Source organism: Eumetopias jubatus, unplaced genomic scaffold, assembly GCF_037043125.1.
Source record: "Eumetopias jubatus isolate StellerSeaLion01/CBP00866 unplaced genomic scaffold, mEumJub1_p1.0 scaffold_6, whole genome shotgun sequence".
Lineage (NCBI taxonomy): Eukaryota > Metazoa > Chordata > Mammalia > Carnivora > Otariidae > Eumetopias > Eumetopias jubatus.
In genome coordinates, this window is record NW_028274812.1 from 59,041,323 (window position 1) to 59,058,933 (window position 17,611).

General features: G+C 44.4%; 1 protein-coding gene and 1 pseudogene across 3 annotated transcripts in view; one reads left to right on the forward strand and one right to left on the reverse strand.

The window, feature by feature from the left end:
- GRIK2 (glutamate ionotropic receptor kainate type subunit 2) overlaps window positions 1–5,702 on the reverse strand; it is a 672,482-nt gene extending 666,780 nt beyond the window's left edge. For all 3 annotated transcript variants that reach the window (XM_028104281.2, XM_088024271.1, XM_028104282.2), the window contains exon 1: window positions 5,588–5,702. In XM_028104281.2, the coding sequence (XP_027960082.1) occupies window positions 5,588–5,702 (115 nt within the window). The remainder of the gene's footprint in view (window positions 1–5,587) is intronic.
- A 10,959-nt stretch (window positions 5,703–16,661) lies between these two features.
- LOC114209884 (NADH dehydrogenase [ubiquinone] 1 alpha subcomplex subunit 5-like) lies at window positions 16,662–17,246 on the forward strand (annotated as a pseudogene).
- Window positions 17,247–17,611: the final 365 nt, after the last annotated feature.

Below are 17,611 nucleotides of genomic sequence, written 5' to 3' on the forward strand. Positions count from 1 at the left end.
GCCCATAGAAGATAATACTACATCATCACCCAAATTCGAGGCAATCAACAATTCCATTTCAATACATCAGACCACTCTACCAGGGAAAACCTAAGGTCTCCCACAAACCCCAGGTATTATGGATGCAGTGGATTAATAATTTAAATATAGTGCAACTGAAAAATAGTGAACTGCTTTCTACTGATGTGTGAAAATGGACATTGATTATTTTCAGGGAACAAGTATAAGTAGATCTACAATAACACAGTAAAATCTTAAGGACAGAAAGAGAAAATGAATTCCTCGCCCTTGAATTTCTACTACAAAAGAGCAAAGCAGGGCGCCTGGGTGGCTCAGTTGGTTAAACGACTGCCTTCAGCTCAGGTCATGATCCTGGAGTCCCAGGATCGAGTCCCACATCATCGGGCTTCCTGCTCAGCAGGGAGTCTGCTTCTCCCTCTGACCCTCTTCCCTCTCGTGCTCTCTATCTCTCATTCTCTCTCTCTAATAAATAAATAAAATCTTTTTTAAAAAAAGAGCAAAGCACTTTCTGTATAAAAAATTTTGACAATTAAAATAAAATCAAAGATAATGTTATCTTTATCACAGGCAACACTTTATTTAATGGTAAATAGACTTGAAAAGGCTCTTATAATCAATGATACATCCCCTGTCTGGTCTATGGTATGTTCCTCCTTTGTGTGGGAGCAATTCACATTAACTTTCCTGTGCTGAGTAAATGTTGAAACAGTGTCATCTGAGAATTCAGGGAATGAACACACTGCAATAATCACTTGAATTAAACCAAAGAGCAGAAGGTGTCTGTCTAAAAAATTGTCTACTGACATATAAACCCTGTTCACTTCTGAAAGACAACCTCACAAAGCCTGAAAATGTGTTGAGTCCCATGTGTCTGGGTGGAGAAGGGGTGCTATTTCTAGAGGACGAAAAGATCGTTTTTCAAAGTCATTTTCTGAAATGAGTGTGCCTCTGTTGATGGATCCCATCAGAGTTAGTCTTTGAAGCTTTAAGAATAAGTGAGAACTTATGTGAAAAACAGAATTTTTTTAGTGGCCGTTGTGTTGGCAATTCTTGGAAAGATTTCCCTCCCCTGCTTTCCAGAGCTCAGCTGAGCAGGTGTTCGGGCTTTATCTGTTTCAAACAGTAGCCGCTATTACTTCCCCATTCCCGCCTCTCAAGAGCCGGTTTTCCTGCTTCCAGATGTAAGGCCACTCCTCCCTCCCGCCCACCTCACCTCCCAAAAGAAGAAAAATCGGTTTCAAAGAACTAGCAGAGAGTGGCGGCTTCTAAGCTCAGTCAATTCACTCACCCTCCTTCATGCTGTAGTACATCTGCTACTAATTATTATATCTGGGAGCACATGGGATGTCCAGCAAATAGGGGGATTTCCATAGGAACTCTTTCCACTCCTTCTCACGTCATGGGTTTTATTATCTGAGCTGTCACCTTCGGCATGTGTGCTGGGAGGTGGCTACGTGCTGCGCCATGGAGTGCTGGCCAGCAAGGAGGTCTGAGCTCAACTGCGCGGCAGGAGACCTCGCCTGCGAAGCCTTTAAAGAAAGCCATTCTACTGGCAAGCTTAAAAGAAAAGCTAAGTCGAAACAGCTGAAGGAAAGAAATGGCCTATATCTCACACGCTCAGCTTCTCGGATACCACTAGCTTGGAGAAGCTGCCCAAGACTTTGGGAGAAAGTTTGGGTTGATGTCTTCGCTCCTGGCGTTCTAAATGCCAGTTCAGATAAGGACTGAAAAATAACCCGACCTCGAAGATCGGAAACAAGTGGCAGCTTGAGGAGTGACTGCTCAAAGAAGATGCCAACGCCCCCAAACTACAAAAGGGACTGCTAGCCCAGTATAGCCCCCACCCCCGCAGAGCCACTTTTTACCCCCACGCTTTCCCAGGAGCAGAGGTCTGAACGGAACAGGAAGAAAAGGAGTCTACTGTAACAGAAGCAGTGTTCAAGTACTGAGAGCAGCAGTAGTGTAGCAGGGAGACTGTGGTATTGGGGGCACGCCCCCGCGAACGGAAGGATCCTGCCTCTGCCCTTTCCAACTACACTCAAGGCCAGGACGCAGCTGCGGAGACACAAAGGTGCCTCATTTACATAGCCCTGGGACCCACAGTGCCTGGGCAGCGGCGGGGGTGGGGGCTTCTCCCGCACCTGGAAAAGCTGGCTCTGAGAACGTTGGACCTGACCTGGAGTGGGGGAACTGACTCTAACTGTCCGGGATCCACTTTGTCCCCTGATAGCCTCTCACTAGGTGGGCGCTGTGGAGAAGCCAAGATGTGCACAGCCAGGATCGGAGACGGAAACCGCCGCAACCCACGGAGGGGCGCCAGCCCTCTCGCTCCCGAGGAGCTGACTTAGCTGACCATAGGTCCCTTCCCTCACGGTCTTGGGCTGTCTTAAAGCTTAGGGAAACCGCCCTAGGGTCAGCGCTGCGGACACCGTCTCTCAGAGATGTTTGCTATGTGGTACGAGGAACAGGCCCCGGTGCGAAGCTCAGTAGGAGGCAGTCGGGGTGGGAGGGGTGTGTGCCCGGACAGAGGCGCTCCCAGGCGTAGCTGCCTAAGTTTTTTGAGCACTAGAGAGGAGTCATTGTGCCAAAGTGTCAGACTTGCATCGCGAGAGTGCATTTGCCTGTGGGGTGTGTGTGTGTGTGTGTGTGAGAGACAGAGAGAGAGAGAGAGAGGGAGAGAGGAGGGAGGGAGGAAGGGAGGGAGGGAGAGAGGGAGAGAGAGAGAAAGAGAGAGATGAGAGAGCGCGCGCAAGAAAGCCCCAGCGCAAGTGAGTGAAGCTTTGTACACGGAAGACCTGCGGGCAGGGGATTGAAAGGGATTAGGCAAGGGTCAGCGCCCTGTGCAGACAGCTCCCCAATCCACAGACTTTGATAGGAGGACACAGGTTCAGGGTCAAGTTACGGCCCTTGGGTGGGGGGAGGGGACGTGGAGGGCGGGGGTTAAGGGTAGAAAGGACAGCATAGAGCCCTTGAGGGTGGTTTTCCACCACCTGAGGGGAATTGGGGCTGGGACAGCTTCCTGGCGAGGCTCAGCAGTTGCCATAGCACCGAGGTGGAGTCATAGGGTGGCTGGCGGCTCATAGTCAAGCCTGGTCGGTGGAGGAAGTGGGGAAGGGACTAGATGCCACCTCTTCAGCAGAGGCAGTGCTTCTCACCAGCACCTGGCAGGCCACTTCCCAGGGGTAGCTGTTTCAACAGCAAATCCAAACCCTACCCTTACAAGAAACAGATCTAAGGGTGAGGCTTTGGTTGGTCCTTGGAGTCAAATTTGAAATTAACCTTTCTCAAGAATGGCTTATACACTCTTAACCAACCATCCAGTCCATTCAAAACATGTTTCCCCAGAAGGAAAAATAAATAAATAAATAAACCACTGCATCCAAATAGCCCCAACAGGGGAAATGGCCCAATGATTACAATGTACACAATCCTTCCCCATAACTCAGGTCAGAAATCAGAGAAAATAGATCTCCACGTGGAAGATGTCTGAAGTTAATGGAGAAAATAACAGGTTATCTAAAAACTGAGCTGTTGGTTTAGGGTATCAAGGCACTGCAAGAAGGTCTTTGCCTACTCTCCTATTTCTTAAGGACATTCTTAGTAAGCATTGGTCTAGGAAAATATATTTTTGTGTGTATGTCAGCTCTTTTAGAAAGCTGCTACACACTCTGCTACAGTCGCCAAGATTTTTAATATGAAGATATGAAATGATCAGCGAATGTAACAATCTAATGATTCAGCAAATATTGTGCTGCAAGACCAGACCAGCAATAATTAAATCTTTAGAGTATTGGTGGCAGTTTTTCGGCTCCACGTCTTCTTTTTTTTCCCCACTCAGTCCGCAAGCGAACACACGAAGGCACACTCATTCACAAACACATTTCAGAAGATACCTCAGTATTCCAAATAAGTACGTTGTACTACTCAAAATATTGGGCAAAACTACCATACTGCAGCATTTACCATGCTTGAAGGAGAACAGCTGAACGCACACACATTTTCAATGATACAGGGACTTGTTTAATCTCATCCAAAAAAACAGGCATTCCTGTGGACTCTTGTTGCTAAGAGCAACATGCTTAAGTACCATCTAAAGGCATGAAGAAAGCAAAAAAAAAAAAAAAAAAAGCTACAGTAGGAATTTAGATAGAACCTGTTGTCTCTCTCTGTCATTACCAGCCTTCTGGACTCCAGGTGTTTACGTGTTGAATGGGGTGAGGGGAAGTAGGATTCCCTTTTTTTTTTTAAATATGTGAAAAGCATTCCTACCCTGGTTTCACAAAGCCTGAGAAAGATGAGAGATTTTATCATTACAGAAAAAGCACATGGAAAAAAGGAAAGAGAGGAGATGCTGTTGACATGATGGGAGATGCAGGCAATCACTTCAACTTAAATTTGACTGACTTCATGTATCTGTTTTTATCTCAAAGACACATGCTCAGGATTATATGGTTTCTCGCACTCTTTGGTCTAAATCCACTTGAACTGTCAAAGGAGGAGCCCACAGTGGGAGCGGTTACCTGGTTGGCTTTCTCATCTCTCTTACCTACTTCAGGGAACTTTTCCTGACTAGTTCTTCTCCTACTAAAACTCCACTGGCCATCCAGCTGAGTGTTGCCCACCCTTCATTTCCTCCAAGCAGACCTTCTGACCAGCGTTTACACGGAATCCCATGTTTAGATTTCCCTTCGAGCTCTAAAGGAACCCCGATTGCTTACGAAAGTAATAGATTCCTCTAATATAAAACTGCCACTTGACTTGCCACAATGAAATAAAGATGCATACGTAGACTCCCATACACAACTCCTCTCCGCCCCATTCACCACTGTTAATCATTCATTAGATCAGGACAGGTAAGGAAGCTGGGAGAGGAGGACTCACAAGTTAAAACAAAACTAAACAACCTTTCTTAGGCCGCTATTTCTCTTCAGCTAAGCAGCTGTCTCCTCTTGCTAAGTAGAGCCTCTACCTTACAACAATATTTTTCAAAGCCCCGTGTCCCCGTAAGGGCACCAGGGGCTGGAAAAGCTGTGAAATTAACCTAAAAGGCTCTCTGATGACAAAAGAAATCAAAAGGGTTAGCGCCTTTCACTTGCGGACCTGTCCGAGCCCCGGACCGAAGGGGACAGACGCCAACTTCCCACAGAGTTCCCAGATACTGACTCTTCAGCCCCGCAAGCTGAGAGGCGTGGAGCCCTGACGCGCGCTTGCAGCCCGCCAAGCCCGGAAGGCTACCGCCGAGAGAGGCGGACGCAACCACCGGCGGTGCCCCCAGCATCATCACCGTCTCTGGCTACTGTGTGGAGGTAATGCAGCGACCACCACCACACACTGGCACTCACTTCACCCTCCCGGGGCTTTTTTTTTTTTTTTTTTTTTTAATAAAAGAAAGAGAAAAGGAAATGAAAATGACACGCGGGGTTTCTTTAAAACCCCAGGAGGCTCCGGAGCAGTGAACAGGTCGGAATGCATTGAGCCCACCCGCCTGCCAGAGTGAGCCCGCCTGTTTACATCCGGCTGCCTCGGAGCCGGATACCCCGCAGGAGAAAGAGATGGGGAATCTTACCAAATCTTAATACATGTGTGGTTCCTTGGGAATATCCAATCCACAGTAAGCAGAGCAGGAGTTTAATGGTGCGCCTGAAGACTGTATTACTTAGAATCGGGGAAATAATCTTCATGGTGTTTCTGTGTCCACCCGCGCGGCACCCACTTCCCCGATCTAGCGTTAGGCTCCCGGTTCGGATAGGAATGAGGATGCGTCGAGTGGTGGCCGCAGACACGATCACGGCATGGTCACAGAGAGAGGAAGGAGTCTCCGCTTCCCAAGCCCATTAGCAATCGCTGCATGTTCCTCACTCACTGCGCCAAGGAGCAACCTTCCACTGCAAGGGATGGTGGGACATCCATGTTAGTCGGGGAGCATCCGGGAGAAATCCAGCACGCACACCCACAATGTCCGGCCGCGCGAGCCTGGGGAAGCAAAGGAGGAGGAAATCAATAGGAAATCCAGCCTTGGAAACCTCCGAGGCGTCGGTAACGAGCCACGGTCCCAGCACAAAAGGCGCTTTGCTCGCAAAGGTTTTGCCAGGCCCTATTCTACTGCACTGCCGCACAGCTTCTGACGTGAAGCCAAGATTAAGTGAGAAAAATTGAGATAGCTGCTTGCCTGTTAAGGCTCTCCGCCAGCGAGCTTCCCCAATTATCTCTTACGCAACCTATCTCATCGCCCGCCTTGAGTTTCAAGAAAGAAGTCGGATTTATTTACGTGGAGAAAAGTGCTTTTATTTTCCATAAGAGTTCTTGCTAAGAGAGTGACTGGTGTATGCAAGCGGACTTCTTACAATGCACTGATGAATTTTAATAAATGACAACCTAAACCAAAGTCACTTTGCCTAGAAGTTGTAAAAAAGGAAGTGGTCTAAGGCAGAGGAATTTACTGCAAACATAACCTGTGTTTAGGTTGAAAGAAAGTCTTGTTTATATTCTTAAAATTTTGTCCAGGAGTGAATATAGATTAGAGTGCAATTGCAGAAGTCAAGATAGTCTTTAAAAACTTGAGTGGACATTCCTTGATTACTACCCAGGAATAAAAAAATAGATTTCTTCAAGTGGACTTTTTAGGAGGAAAAGTGTTGAGTTAAAATGAAGGAATCATATTTTCCCACCCATTTTTTTAGCTCATCTAAAATAATTGTGCCTATATAAAAAGACAATGATGTTTAAGTTGGTATAGCAAACTCCAAAAGCTTCAATAATGTATGCCCAAATTTCTTCTCATTTTGGTTTTTTGAGTATGTTTTTCTTTCAGAGGCAGAATATGGGATCATAGCTTGGGCAACACTGAGTGTCACAGTTTTATCTTAAAAATGCCTTATTATAGTCTAGTGTTCTGGTCAGAAAATTTAGAGTCTTCAACCAGTGACTGTCTTGGCTTTCACCACGTGCAATTTATTCAATGAAAAGAAAAGTACGTAAGTATATATTCTTTTAACATGAAAATACATTTTGCTGTTGAAATAAGTAATATGCTGTCATCCAGGCATAGAGATTAAAATACCCAGTCCTAATATTTTACATTCATAAGTGAAACTGAAATGGTTAGTAATAATGACTAACCATTGTAGTTTATCACTACATATTAGTATTTTAAGTGATCAAGTAGCACGAAACACAAACTGCTGGACTTGTTTCTTAAAATTAATCTGTTTTTCACAACTAACTCACAGGGCATAGGTTAAACCTTATGAAAAAATATTAAGATTCTACCTTATTTGAAGAATATCTAATTTTTTAATAAGGAGGGATATGAGTACTATTTATTCCAGATAGCAAGAAAACGATGTAATGTTTTCATTCCATCATAGTGATTTTTTTCATTCTATTTTTTTCTTAAGGTATTATAAAATGCTGATTTGAGAATAAAGCTACATTTTGCAAAAAGCATTAAGTGGGCATTGACTTTTTAAAAAAATGGAGGCATAACTGCAGTGTCAAAAATAACTATCATGAATGACTAGTTCTGCAGTGTAGCAGGCAATTCAATCAAATAATTTGACTATTTGAGCACTTTAAAAGGAACACCTTGTGCTAAAACCAAGGGTATCTAGCGACTCCTTCAGTCCATGTTTAAAATCTCTCTTGTAAGACATGTATAGTCCAATATGTTCTGTATTTGTTGTCTCATTTATCCTATTCTATTTGTTTTTTCTCTTTTTGATCCGAGCAGATATAATAATGACAGCCAGAGCAACAATATTTAGTTTTTTCATCTGTCAACATGATTGATATACACTACCTGAAAAGAGCATGTTCTATTGTAACTAATCAAAATACTGCAGTTTTGCTGTATAGTTAGCATTTAGTAAAACCTGGGAAAACAAAATGTACCATAACTCCTTGTTCACATATTCTGTTAACATAATGGCATTTGACATTACAGTTGTAACTTCTCTACTCAAAACTAGCATTTTAAACTATCTGGCTTTTGTGGGATTATTTACTGGATATCTAGTCGGAAAAGTGAAATATCAAGCTTCCAGATTCATGAAGTTCTTACCCAGTATATTAAACAGTAAAAAGTCTATCACAAATTTTTCTTACTATTAATTGGTCCCCAAAGAACTAATTTTGCACATATGCTAAATTAGGTTCATTTACATCCATCAACTTATCTGAAAGACTTCAGCATCACAGACAACAACTCCACCTGTCTAATTGAACTTCGGCAAGATAGAAGAAGACCTTTCTTCAGGACCGCGGACAGCGCTCAAGGCATTGATTTATTCCGGACTAGTACATTGAAAGTAGTACATTGAATGGGTAATGTGCCATTTGAAGTGACAATGTGAATATTTCTACTACACAGAGTCTGGGAATTTGAATTATTGCATTGTTCACATTATCAAGAGGACTATTTTGTCAACTGTGTTGTGTGTATATTTCAGTGTGTCTTACTGGGATTGCTTAGCATACCCAGGATGTGCTAATAGTCATCCCTTTCCAGTGCATAGTACTACAAAAGCCATCTACATTAACTGTAAGTTCCCTCATGAGCACTAAACTACTGTTTCTCAGTATTTAAAAAAACGCCTGAAAGACCACCAAGAATTCAGAATACTGAATAACATGCTGTCAATATTCAGTGGCTAAAGACATTTCTAAAATGTACAATTAGTTATTGCTTGAATTCTCCACCTTCAGCTTTTCATCTGTTACAAGGGTAATCAGGTTAATTCTCATTCTTTTTCATTAAACTCTGCTCACTCCCAGGACAAAAACAACAACAACCCTAAAAAAAAAAAAAAAAAAAAAAGTCCTAAGATTACCTCCCCAATAATAGAATGGAATAGAATAGATTGTAGAGAAGATACCTCAGAGTAGGGCAATTTTGAAGTTATTGCAAGTTTCTCCCCAATATTGATACCACACACCATAGTTCTAAGTCTATATGAAGGATTGATAAAGTCATTATATACTATTCACTGACCAGATTGAACTCTTTTTAAAATTGTGTCAGTTTTGTAATTTGCTCCTTTCTCAAAGGGAAAAAATACTATTTGGTGTCAGACAATCATATATTTACCAATAGTGAGATTTACACACCTTATTGCATAGTTGCATTTGCTTCTTGTCTCATTTTAACCATATGGCAACCTTGATTTCTAGGAGCCAAAGCTCTGTAGGTTCCAAGGTCAAAGCAGAGATGACAAAGAGCAAATGCACACATATATGCACACATAGAGAGAAGCTTTATCTAAAGTAAGCCTACACATACACACAAACACACACACACAGAAGGCTGACATGAAGAGATATCAAGCCTATGATAAATTAGCAAAGAACAAAATGCATATCATGTTCATGCAAAGCTTGTTCCAACAACAACAACAAAATGCCATTAGCTTCATCTTTCACTGTGTTTTTATATTTACTGACACTAATGACCTCTTATTCTTGGGCACTATTACTTGAGAAGCAATTTTAGTTTTCTATTCTCCCAGTGAAAATGAATCTTATTCTAGTTAGCTGCCACCTGCTGGGGCATGTACAAATGTGTAATAATCCTTACAGCATAACGTTTAAAAAGACAATGCCTATACCTTTTGCAAGAAACAGCAAATACATAGCCCAGGACAACCTGAATTTCAAAGGTGTTTCAAAGGTTCTTCCATGCCATATCTGTACTTAAATTTTTTTCACATGGAATTCTTTCTAAGGATTCTACTTGACTTGTCAGCAAAGTCCTGCTGTTATGTGACATTTGAGAAAACTCATCTTACAGTAACACCTGACCTATTCTTCCATGTGTGTGGTCTGTTGTATGGAAGCTAAGCTAAAATAAACAGGCTGTTCATCCATGGCATTAGACGTGCCAGAGAATAAAGTCAGAGCTACTATCAGTTAAAAACACACTGTTGCATACTTGCACTTCACTCTTTCTAACTATGAATGCTGTGCTGTGCAATCCCTTGTGATTCCGAACACATATCAGCTGTTCCACCAACATTCTGCTGCACTGATGATTAAAGACATTTACAGCTTTAATTTTTAGATGCCAAAAATAAGTGTATCTTAATTAAAGAAATTGAATTGGAATAGCTTTACATGTCCCGGAATCTTTTTTTTTATTTTTAAAAATTTTAGTCTGTGCAATCCCCAATGGGTTTTAAAATAGAAGAAAACAAACAGGTAAGACGCCAGGCATCATTTATTTCTCAATCATCTTCCTTCTGTGTGTTTCATTTTGTTTGTTTATTTGTTTGTTTAATTAGTTTCTAAGGCCACTGAAACCTGTCTTGATGGTTACAGGAACGGTTCCTATAAAAAGTTAGGCAAATCAAAATTGAAATATGATTATCTATCTTCCAGTAACTAAACTACAAGCTAATTAAGATGCAAATGAATCAATCACCTCTTTTGAAATAAAAATAATCATTAATCCGTAAGGTAATTTCTGATGACAGAATACTTACAGTATGAAGATGAAGAAATGCTAGAAGGTAATCTGTGTGTTACCAAGAGGATAGTAGTAGTAAGTTTTCTAACGTCCGGCCCCTATTCTCTAAACTGGAAATCATTACCTAGGGAGTCTCAGCCTAGGTCGTGGTATTTAGTAAAGGACTCCTTGGAGGTAAAAATATCACGGGGTGAGAGTCATTAAAAGTTTGTAACGTTTATGATCCACCCTGGTGGGTGACTCCCCCTACCTTAATGGGACACCCTCCGAGTTTTTTTAGAAGCTCTCAACACTGGCACTGGTTAAAATGAATGTCTGTAGTTCAGCACAGAACTAAAGAGCAGGGTTAATGGAAAAATGGGAGGATGGAAAAAAGGCTAGGAGTTCTTCAGACCCGCAGGCAGATACACAGATTCTTGCCATCTGTCTCTCTTCGCCTCGCGTGAGTCCCAGTAGCTGGGGCCACTTCCTGACACGTCCACTTATTAAATTATTTTATATGGAGAAAGCGAGCGCCCGCAGCCAACTGAGCCAGTTGTATCCTTGACGGGAATTGGTTGAGGCGAGCGGGACAAAGCCACTCGCAGCGAATCGGTCCCGCGGGTGCCCTGAGCGTACCGGGCTCCGCGCTGCTGTTCGCCTTCTTCCTCTCCAGCCGTTAAAAGCCCCTCGCCCACCCCTGGTCTCTCCTGTGGGAACATACACCTCGGGAGACAGCCCAGAGCAGAGCCCACCGGGGGGAGTCCTTACCTCTCGCTGCGGGTGAGGTAGGCAGGGAGGGGGAGGGGTGGTCCGCGGGGAGGAGCAGCCGGAGGAGGTCGGGCGGGAAGTCTGCGGCTCCCGGACAGAGGAGCGCAGCCGCCGGCGCCGAGCGCGAGTGACGGCGGCGGCGGAGACGGAGACCGCGAAGCAGCGGCAGCGGCGGCGGCGGCGGCGGCGGCGGAGACAGACACGCCTCCTGGCGGGGGTTCCTCGCCTCTTGCTTTAAAGGCGCCGCGCTCCTTTCCCCGCGGCCCCTGCACACTCCCAGCGGCTGCGGCCACCAGGGCGCAGCGCTCGCCCCTGGACCTGGACCCCAGGAGCGAAAGTGCGAGAATTCTGGGCGCCTCCAGGCTTGGACGTTAAAAATCCCCTGGCCGGGATTTCATCTCCTGCGCACACCCCCGCCTGCTCTGGGATGGAGGGACAGGGACTGAGATGTTCCGTCAGGGAGTGCTGCAAACCCCCAAGGAATTCGCCTGGCCCTGGGTAGTGACAACACAAACAAGGAGCCCGAGCACATTCGGTTATGGGTGGTGGCTTTTATACCTCTTCGAAGCCATAGCAACGAAACTTCTCTGCTGCCAGGATCGGGGGAGCAGCTGGTAGTCTCCAAAGTGGCCCTTTTAGTCCAACTACTGTAATTTCCCTTTGAGGTTTGCGGTAAAGATTTTGACCTGCGCCTTCCCTCCACCTGCACCTCCTATGTACACTACTAATGCTCTCCCCGCCGCGCTGCCCATACCCACTTAGACGCCTGGAATCCGCTCACCTCACCTCGCCTCGCCTCCGTTGCTGAAAGCAGACACTTCTCCCGAGTGTCAGGGGGAGGGGGTGTTGGCGAGAAGTCTCTGTGACTGTCTGGTGCCTAATGACAAACGGCTTCAACCCCCTGCCCCCCGCCACCCCGTGCCCCGCCCAGGTCCTTGAACTATCAACCCAAGCAAATTGCAGAAAGAAGTTGGGGTTTGAGATCTGGTGGGCGCCGAACCTGAGGTCGCAAACTCAAAGGTTGGAGAAAGGACCCTGGAGAGCAATCCCGGCCTGGCGGCCGCCCGTCTAAATTCCCTGAAGGATTTTTTATTGGGCCAGAGGTGGGGAGGAGCACCGAAAACCAGGAATCTTTCCGTGGCTCGTCTTCAGGGAGGAGCCGCTGGCGGCGAGCACTACAGGCTTCCCTTGCTTCTCAGCATAAACGATTAGCTTCTGCAAACAATCCCTGATTTCTGCTCCTCTGGGTCGGATAAGTCAACATCTATTCAATACCATTGCTATTTTATCCTCGGCCCTACGATATTAACTAGAGTAGAGACTTAGCAAGTTTCCCCGGGAGGAAGTTGGCGAGCAGGGATTCGCGAAAAGGTTTAAAAGAGGCTAAGCGGGCGCAGGCCGCCCCTGAGCCTGGAGACAATTTGCAAACCGGCTCTAAGAGGAAGGGGCCAGGTGAGATCCTACGGAGTCCTCCAGCAGCCCTGATCCCCGGAGGCATTCAAATCTGTAATTTTGAAGGCCCAGAAGTAGAGAGGCTCTGCGTCTCCAGGCACTGATTGTCTTGGCTGGAGAGGAGAGTTTGCCCTTTGGTTGCTTCTTTCTTTGCAACCCCCTTACAATTAAGCCCCCGCCGGAGCCTGGCTCAGCATTGCCACCCTGCACGCCCTGGGGCTAGCGCCTGATTCAGCCTAGTCCTGCAACAAACCGAAACGGTCCTGCCAAACCCTACCTGGCTCTCAAGCAAAACCACCCGTCTGTATCTTCTTGGACACCACTGCGGAATCTCTGTGCCTCCTACATGCCTCCTGCGCCCGCCCAGGTTGGGGAGACTCGGGACTCAGAGAGGTTAAGGAAAGATTAGTTAGCGGCAATGGAGAGTCTGTTAGTCATTTAAAGATCCAGGGGGTGGCAGGGAGGCTCCTGTAATTAAGTCAACAGCAGCCTTGTTGTACGGAGTAAATAAATAGTCAATGACTCCATTGTGCCTCGTGGAGCGGGCAGCACAGACGCGTGACTGGCTCTGGGCGCCTGGGCTCCAGCTGCTGTGACCTGCAGCCTAATGGGCCCTCGAGGCACAGCCCAGTTTGGGCCAGGCCCGGAAAAATACCCTATTCAGTCCCATTCCCCCCCGCAGGAGGAATGGAGACAACTTGTCTCCTGGCCAAAGACACTCTCCTTGTCATCACAGAATCCCGCTTCCCCACTTCCAGGGAGGGAGGAGCAAAATGCTCCGCACAGAGTAGATTCCAGAGCAAATCCCTGGGTGAGGGCATCCCGCTCTGTTTTGTTGTGGCTGAGAGAGAGTAGAACAGGGAGTGTGTCTCATTTGACTTTAAGTGTTCAGCATAAGGTTTGGCATGCAGTGGGTGCTGAATGAAAGAATGAGGGGATTACTGGATCAACCTTCCACATTCCACACTGTTGTCCCCTCCCTCCTTTTATCTGGGAAAGGAGAGGCTTCAAACAACTTCCTCTAAGTGCTGTGTGTATTCTTAGAACCTAGTCATAAATTTCTTTTCCAGAGCAACCAGGACACATTTATAAAGAAAGAAATAACAGGCACCGGCAAGGGCGTGGAGGGCAGGGGAAAGAGCTAAGAGAGTGAAACAAATCAGAATTATGCATGTTGTGACAAATTCATTTCCTCAATAACAAAATGTTATCTGAATTCTAATGAGAAAAGTAGAATACCAAGGGAGCATTAGACTACACACACCCATTTAACCAATTTCAAAATAAAATTCAACACTATAAGGAGATAGTTTCCATAATTTATTTCAGTGTTTATGAGGTTATACTTTAAGGAATCAGACCCTAGTTCTCTTTAGGGGCAACAGTGAGGTTTTCCTTTTTCTTCTCCATTCCCATTCGTCCATCCGTAAGAATTAATCTTCTGTCTCCCAGGAGGGTCACTGAGGCCCTCAGCTAGAGTCCTATGCAGGAACCACCTGTCCTCCCTTTCTTACCTCTTAAAGTACTCTCAGAACTTTAGCAGGTCTACAATTCTGCCTCCTGAGGGCCCAGCAAGGACCAGTCTGGATTCCCAAACTGACTACAGGTTTTGTTTGTTTGTTTGTCTTCTCCGTCAGCTTTGTTTATATTGAATTACAATCAAAAGGTATTCCTTTGGATCATTTAGTCCCAACCCTTCATCTTACAAGTCACACAAAACAAAGCAAATCAGAGAAGTGACTTGCTCAGCATGCGGCAGAATGAAGACTGCCTCCTAGCTGTGTACAGCAGCATCAGGCTGTCTCCTGCCATCCTCTTTCAAAACTTAGAATCATATGAAGTTAAGACTAAAAGAGACTTCAAGGACTTCTACTCTATTTCAGGGTCACAGAACTTTCTCTCATCTGGAAAAAAAAAAATGTACACGTTTATATAGCCTTGAAATTTTTCATACAGCAATAGGAGATGCACATATCCCCTGAAACTCATTGTGGGGGAATCCAGTCCCTAGATCCTAGGCTAAAAACCTCCAATCTCGTCCAACAACATCATTTTACAAGCTGGTGAAATCTAAGCAGCAACAACAAGAACTTTAGAGTCAGAGCGCATTAAGGACAATTCCTGGATGCTAGGTGTCCTGATTCCCACTTGTCCCCACTCCCTCAAGTCCTCTTAGCTGTAATTGGACATAAATTACACTGAGGTATTAATAACTCATAATGACTTAATGGATTTTTCTCTCAGAATAATATCTGACCTTGAAGAATGGATCTATTATTCATCTCTGAAACCTCTCAGTGTATTTACTGAGTACATACTCTCTGTCAGGCAGTGCTCTAGTGCTAGCAAATAACAGTAAACATATTAAACAAAAGCCCTGCCCTCACTGAAGGCAGTTTAGTGGCATGAAGATAAATAATAAACAAATAGACACGCAAATATATAAGATGTCAGATAGCAAGGAGTGTTATAGAGAAAACTAAGGCAAAGTGAGCAGAATAGGGCCTCTTGGGAACATGGGCATGTGGGAAGGTGTTGTTTTGCATAGAGTGGTCAGGGAAGGTCTCCCTGAGTAGTTGACATTGGAGTAGAACTCGGAAGGAAGTTAAGGGAGAGATCTATGTACAAAGTTGGAAGAAGAGGAAACAGCAAGTGTCAAGGTCCTGTGATTGGAACAAGTGTAAAGCCCCTAAGGAAAATCAGTGAAGCCAATTCCCAGAGATGAGACAGGAGATTGATAAAAAAAATCCAGTCAAGAGAGGGTTGGGTCCTAGAGGAGTTTGGATTTTCCACTAAAAACAATACCGAAGCTTTGGGAGGTGACTGACCAGAGGAGAAGTATGATCTGACATAAATGTAAAAGGATATCTCTGGCTGTACTATTAAGATTGCCTACACTTAACAAAGGGCAGCGTGTAAGCAAGACAACCATTTAGGAGGTTACTGTAATAACCAGGACAGTAGCATGAGGATGGTAAAAAAAAAAAAAAAAAAGGTGGTCAGATTACAGATTATTTTTAAGTAAAGCTGAGAAAACCAAGATTTTTCCCAAAAGCCTGGTGAGTAAAGTAATCTCCCAAATGAGTGACTGCTCAGCTCTGCTAAATGCTGCTGATAGGTCAAACGAGTGAGTGCCAAGAATTGGCCACTTGATTTAATGATGTGGGAGCCACTAGTGAGCTTGATGAGAGCATGCTGGAGTAGTGGTAGATATTAAAGCATGCCTAAAATAAGTTCAGAAGAGAATAGGAGGAGAGGAATTGAAGAGGAGAATAAAACCATTTTTCATCCAAGGAATTTTTCTCTAAAGTAGAGAGGAGAAACAGAGCAGTATCTAAAGGACAAGGTGGAGTCAAGGGATTTTAATTTAAACAGAAGATAATACAGAATATTAGTATTCTGATGGGAGTAAATCAACTGATATTGGAGAAGAGATGGATGGATGTCCTTAACTAGTCAAGAGAGGATGGGCTTGAGTAGACAAGCGAAGGGGTTAGCCTTGAATAGAAGGGTCCATTAATTCAAGTAACAGGAGGAATTGGTAATAGGTAAAGTGGATTGTAAGTGTGGTGTTGAGGGCCTACTTTTGCTATGTGAGCTCTAAAGCCCCATGCCAGGCTGCCTTGTTGAATAGACACCTTCCTTAACTATTCTCTGGTTCCTACCATCCTAACTCTCATAAAAGTGCCTGCTTGCTTGGTGAGGATACAGAGAAGCAAGACCAGATCAAGAAAGCTGATATAATTAGTGGGGTCACTCTTCAGTAGAAGTTTTGATATAGCTGGGGTAGTGAAGAGAGTGAATGGGTTGAAAAGGTAGGAGGTAATGGTTTAAAAGTTGTTAGTATACTTGAATTTAAAATTATAGAGAGGATATAGCTTTGGATAATGATAAAAGTCCAGGACCTCATTGTTAAAGATAGGGACTAGTCACATGTGGCTATTTAAATTTAAACACTGATTAATTAAAATTAACTGTCATGGTGAGTTTGTTGAAAAAGACCACCAGCCTTGTGGGATTGGCTGTATGTGAGAGTCCACACAAAAGGCTAAGAATACTGTATACAAAGATTCTTTAAAAAAAAAAAAAAAAAGATTTACTTACTTATTTTAGAGAGAGTGTGTGTGTGAGCACCCAGGGAAGGGCAGAGGGAGAGGGACAGAGAGAATCCTGAAGCAGACTCCCTGCCGAGCAGGGAGTCCAATGCAGGGCTGATCCCAGGACCTTGAGATCATGACCTGAGCCGAAATCAAGACTTCACTGCTTTATCGACTGAACCATCCAGGCACCCCTATACACAAAGATTCTTGGTGATCTTGAGCAAATTCTTAAAAATTCAGCGTATAGAAAGTATGCAGAACAGATTACAAATGAAAAGCTTATTATGGTTAAAGCAGAACCAGATGCTAAGAAATTAGAAGACTAACTTCAGGGTGGCCAACTAGAAGAGGTGATTCTTCAGGCTGAAAATGAACTAAGTCTGGCAAGAAAAATGATACAGTGGAAACCATGGGACACTTTGGCGGAAGAGCCTCCTGTCAACCAATGGAAAGGGCCAATATAATCATTATTAAATGATAGTGTGTTGATGGAAAACTGATGTAATTAAATGTTCTGTTACATAAAAAAAAAAAAATACAGTTCCTCTGTCACATCAGCCACTTTTCTAATGGTCAACAGCCACGTGTGTCTGATGGCTACCATACTGGGCCATCAGACACATCAGATATAGAATATTTCCACCATTATAGGAAGTTCTGGTAGGATAGTGCTGGAGGAAGTCTGGGAGTGGGTGATGGAGGTAGGTAGAGGACAAGATAGTTAGAGGAGTAACGGTCTAAGGAGAGAAGCCAGGGTATTAGAAGTATCATTGATTTGGATATCGAAATCATCAATAATGATCACAGGAATAGTTCTGGTGAGAGTGAC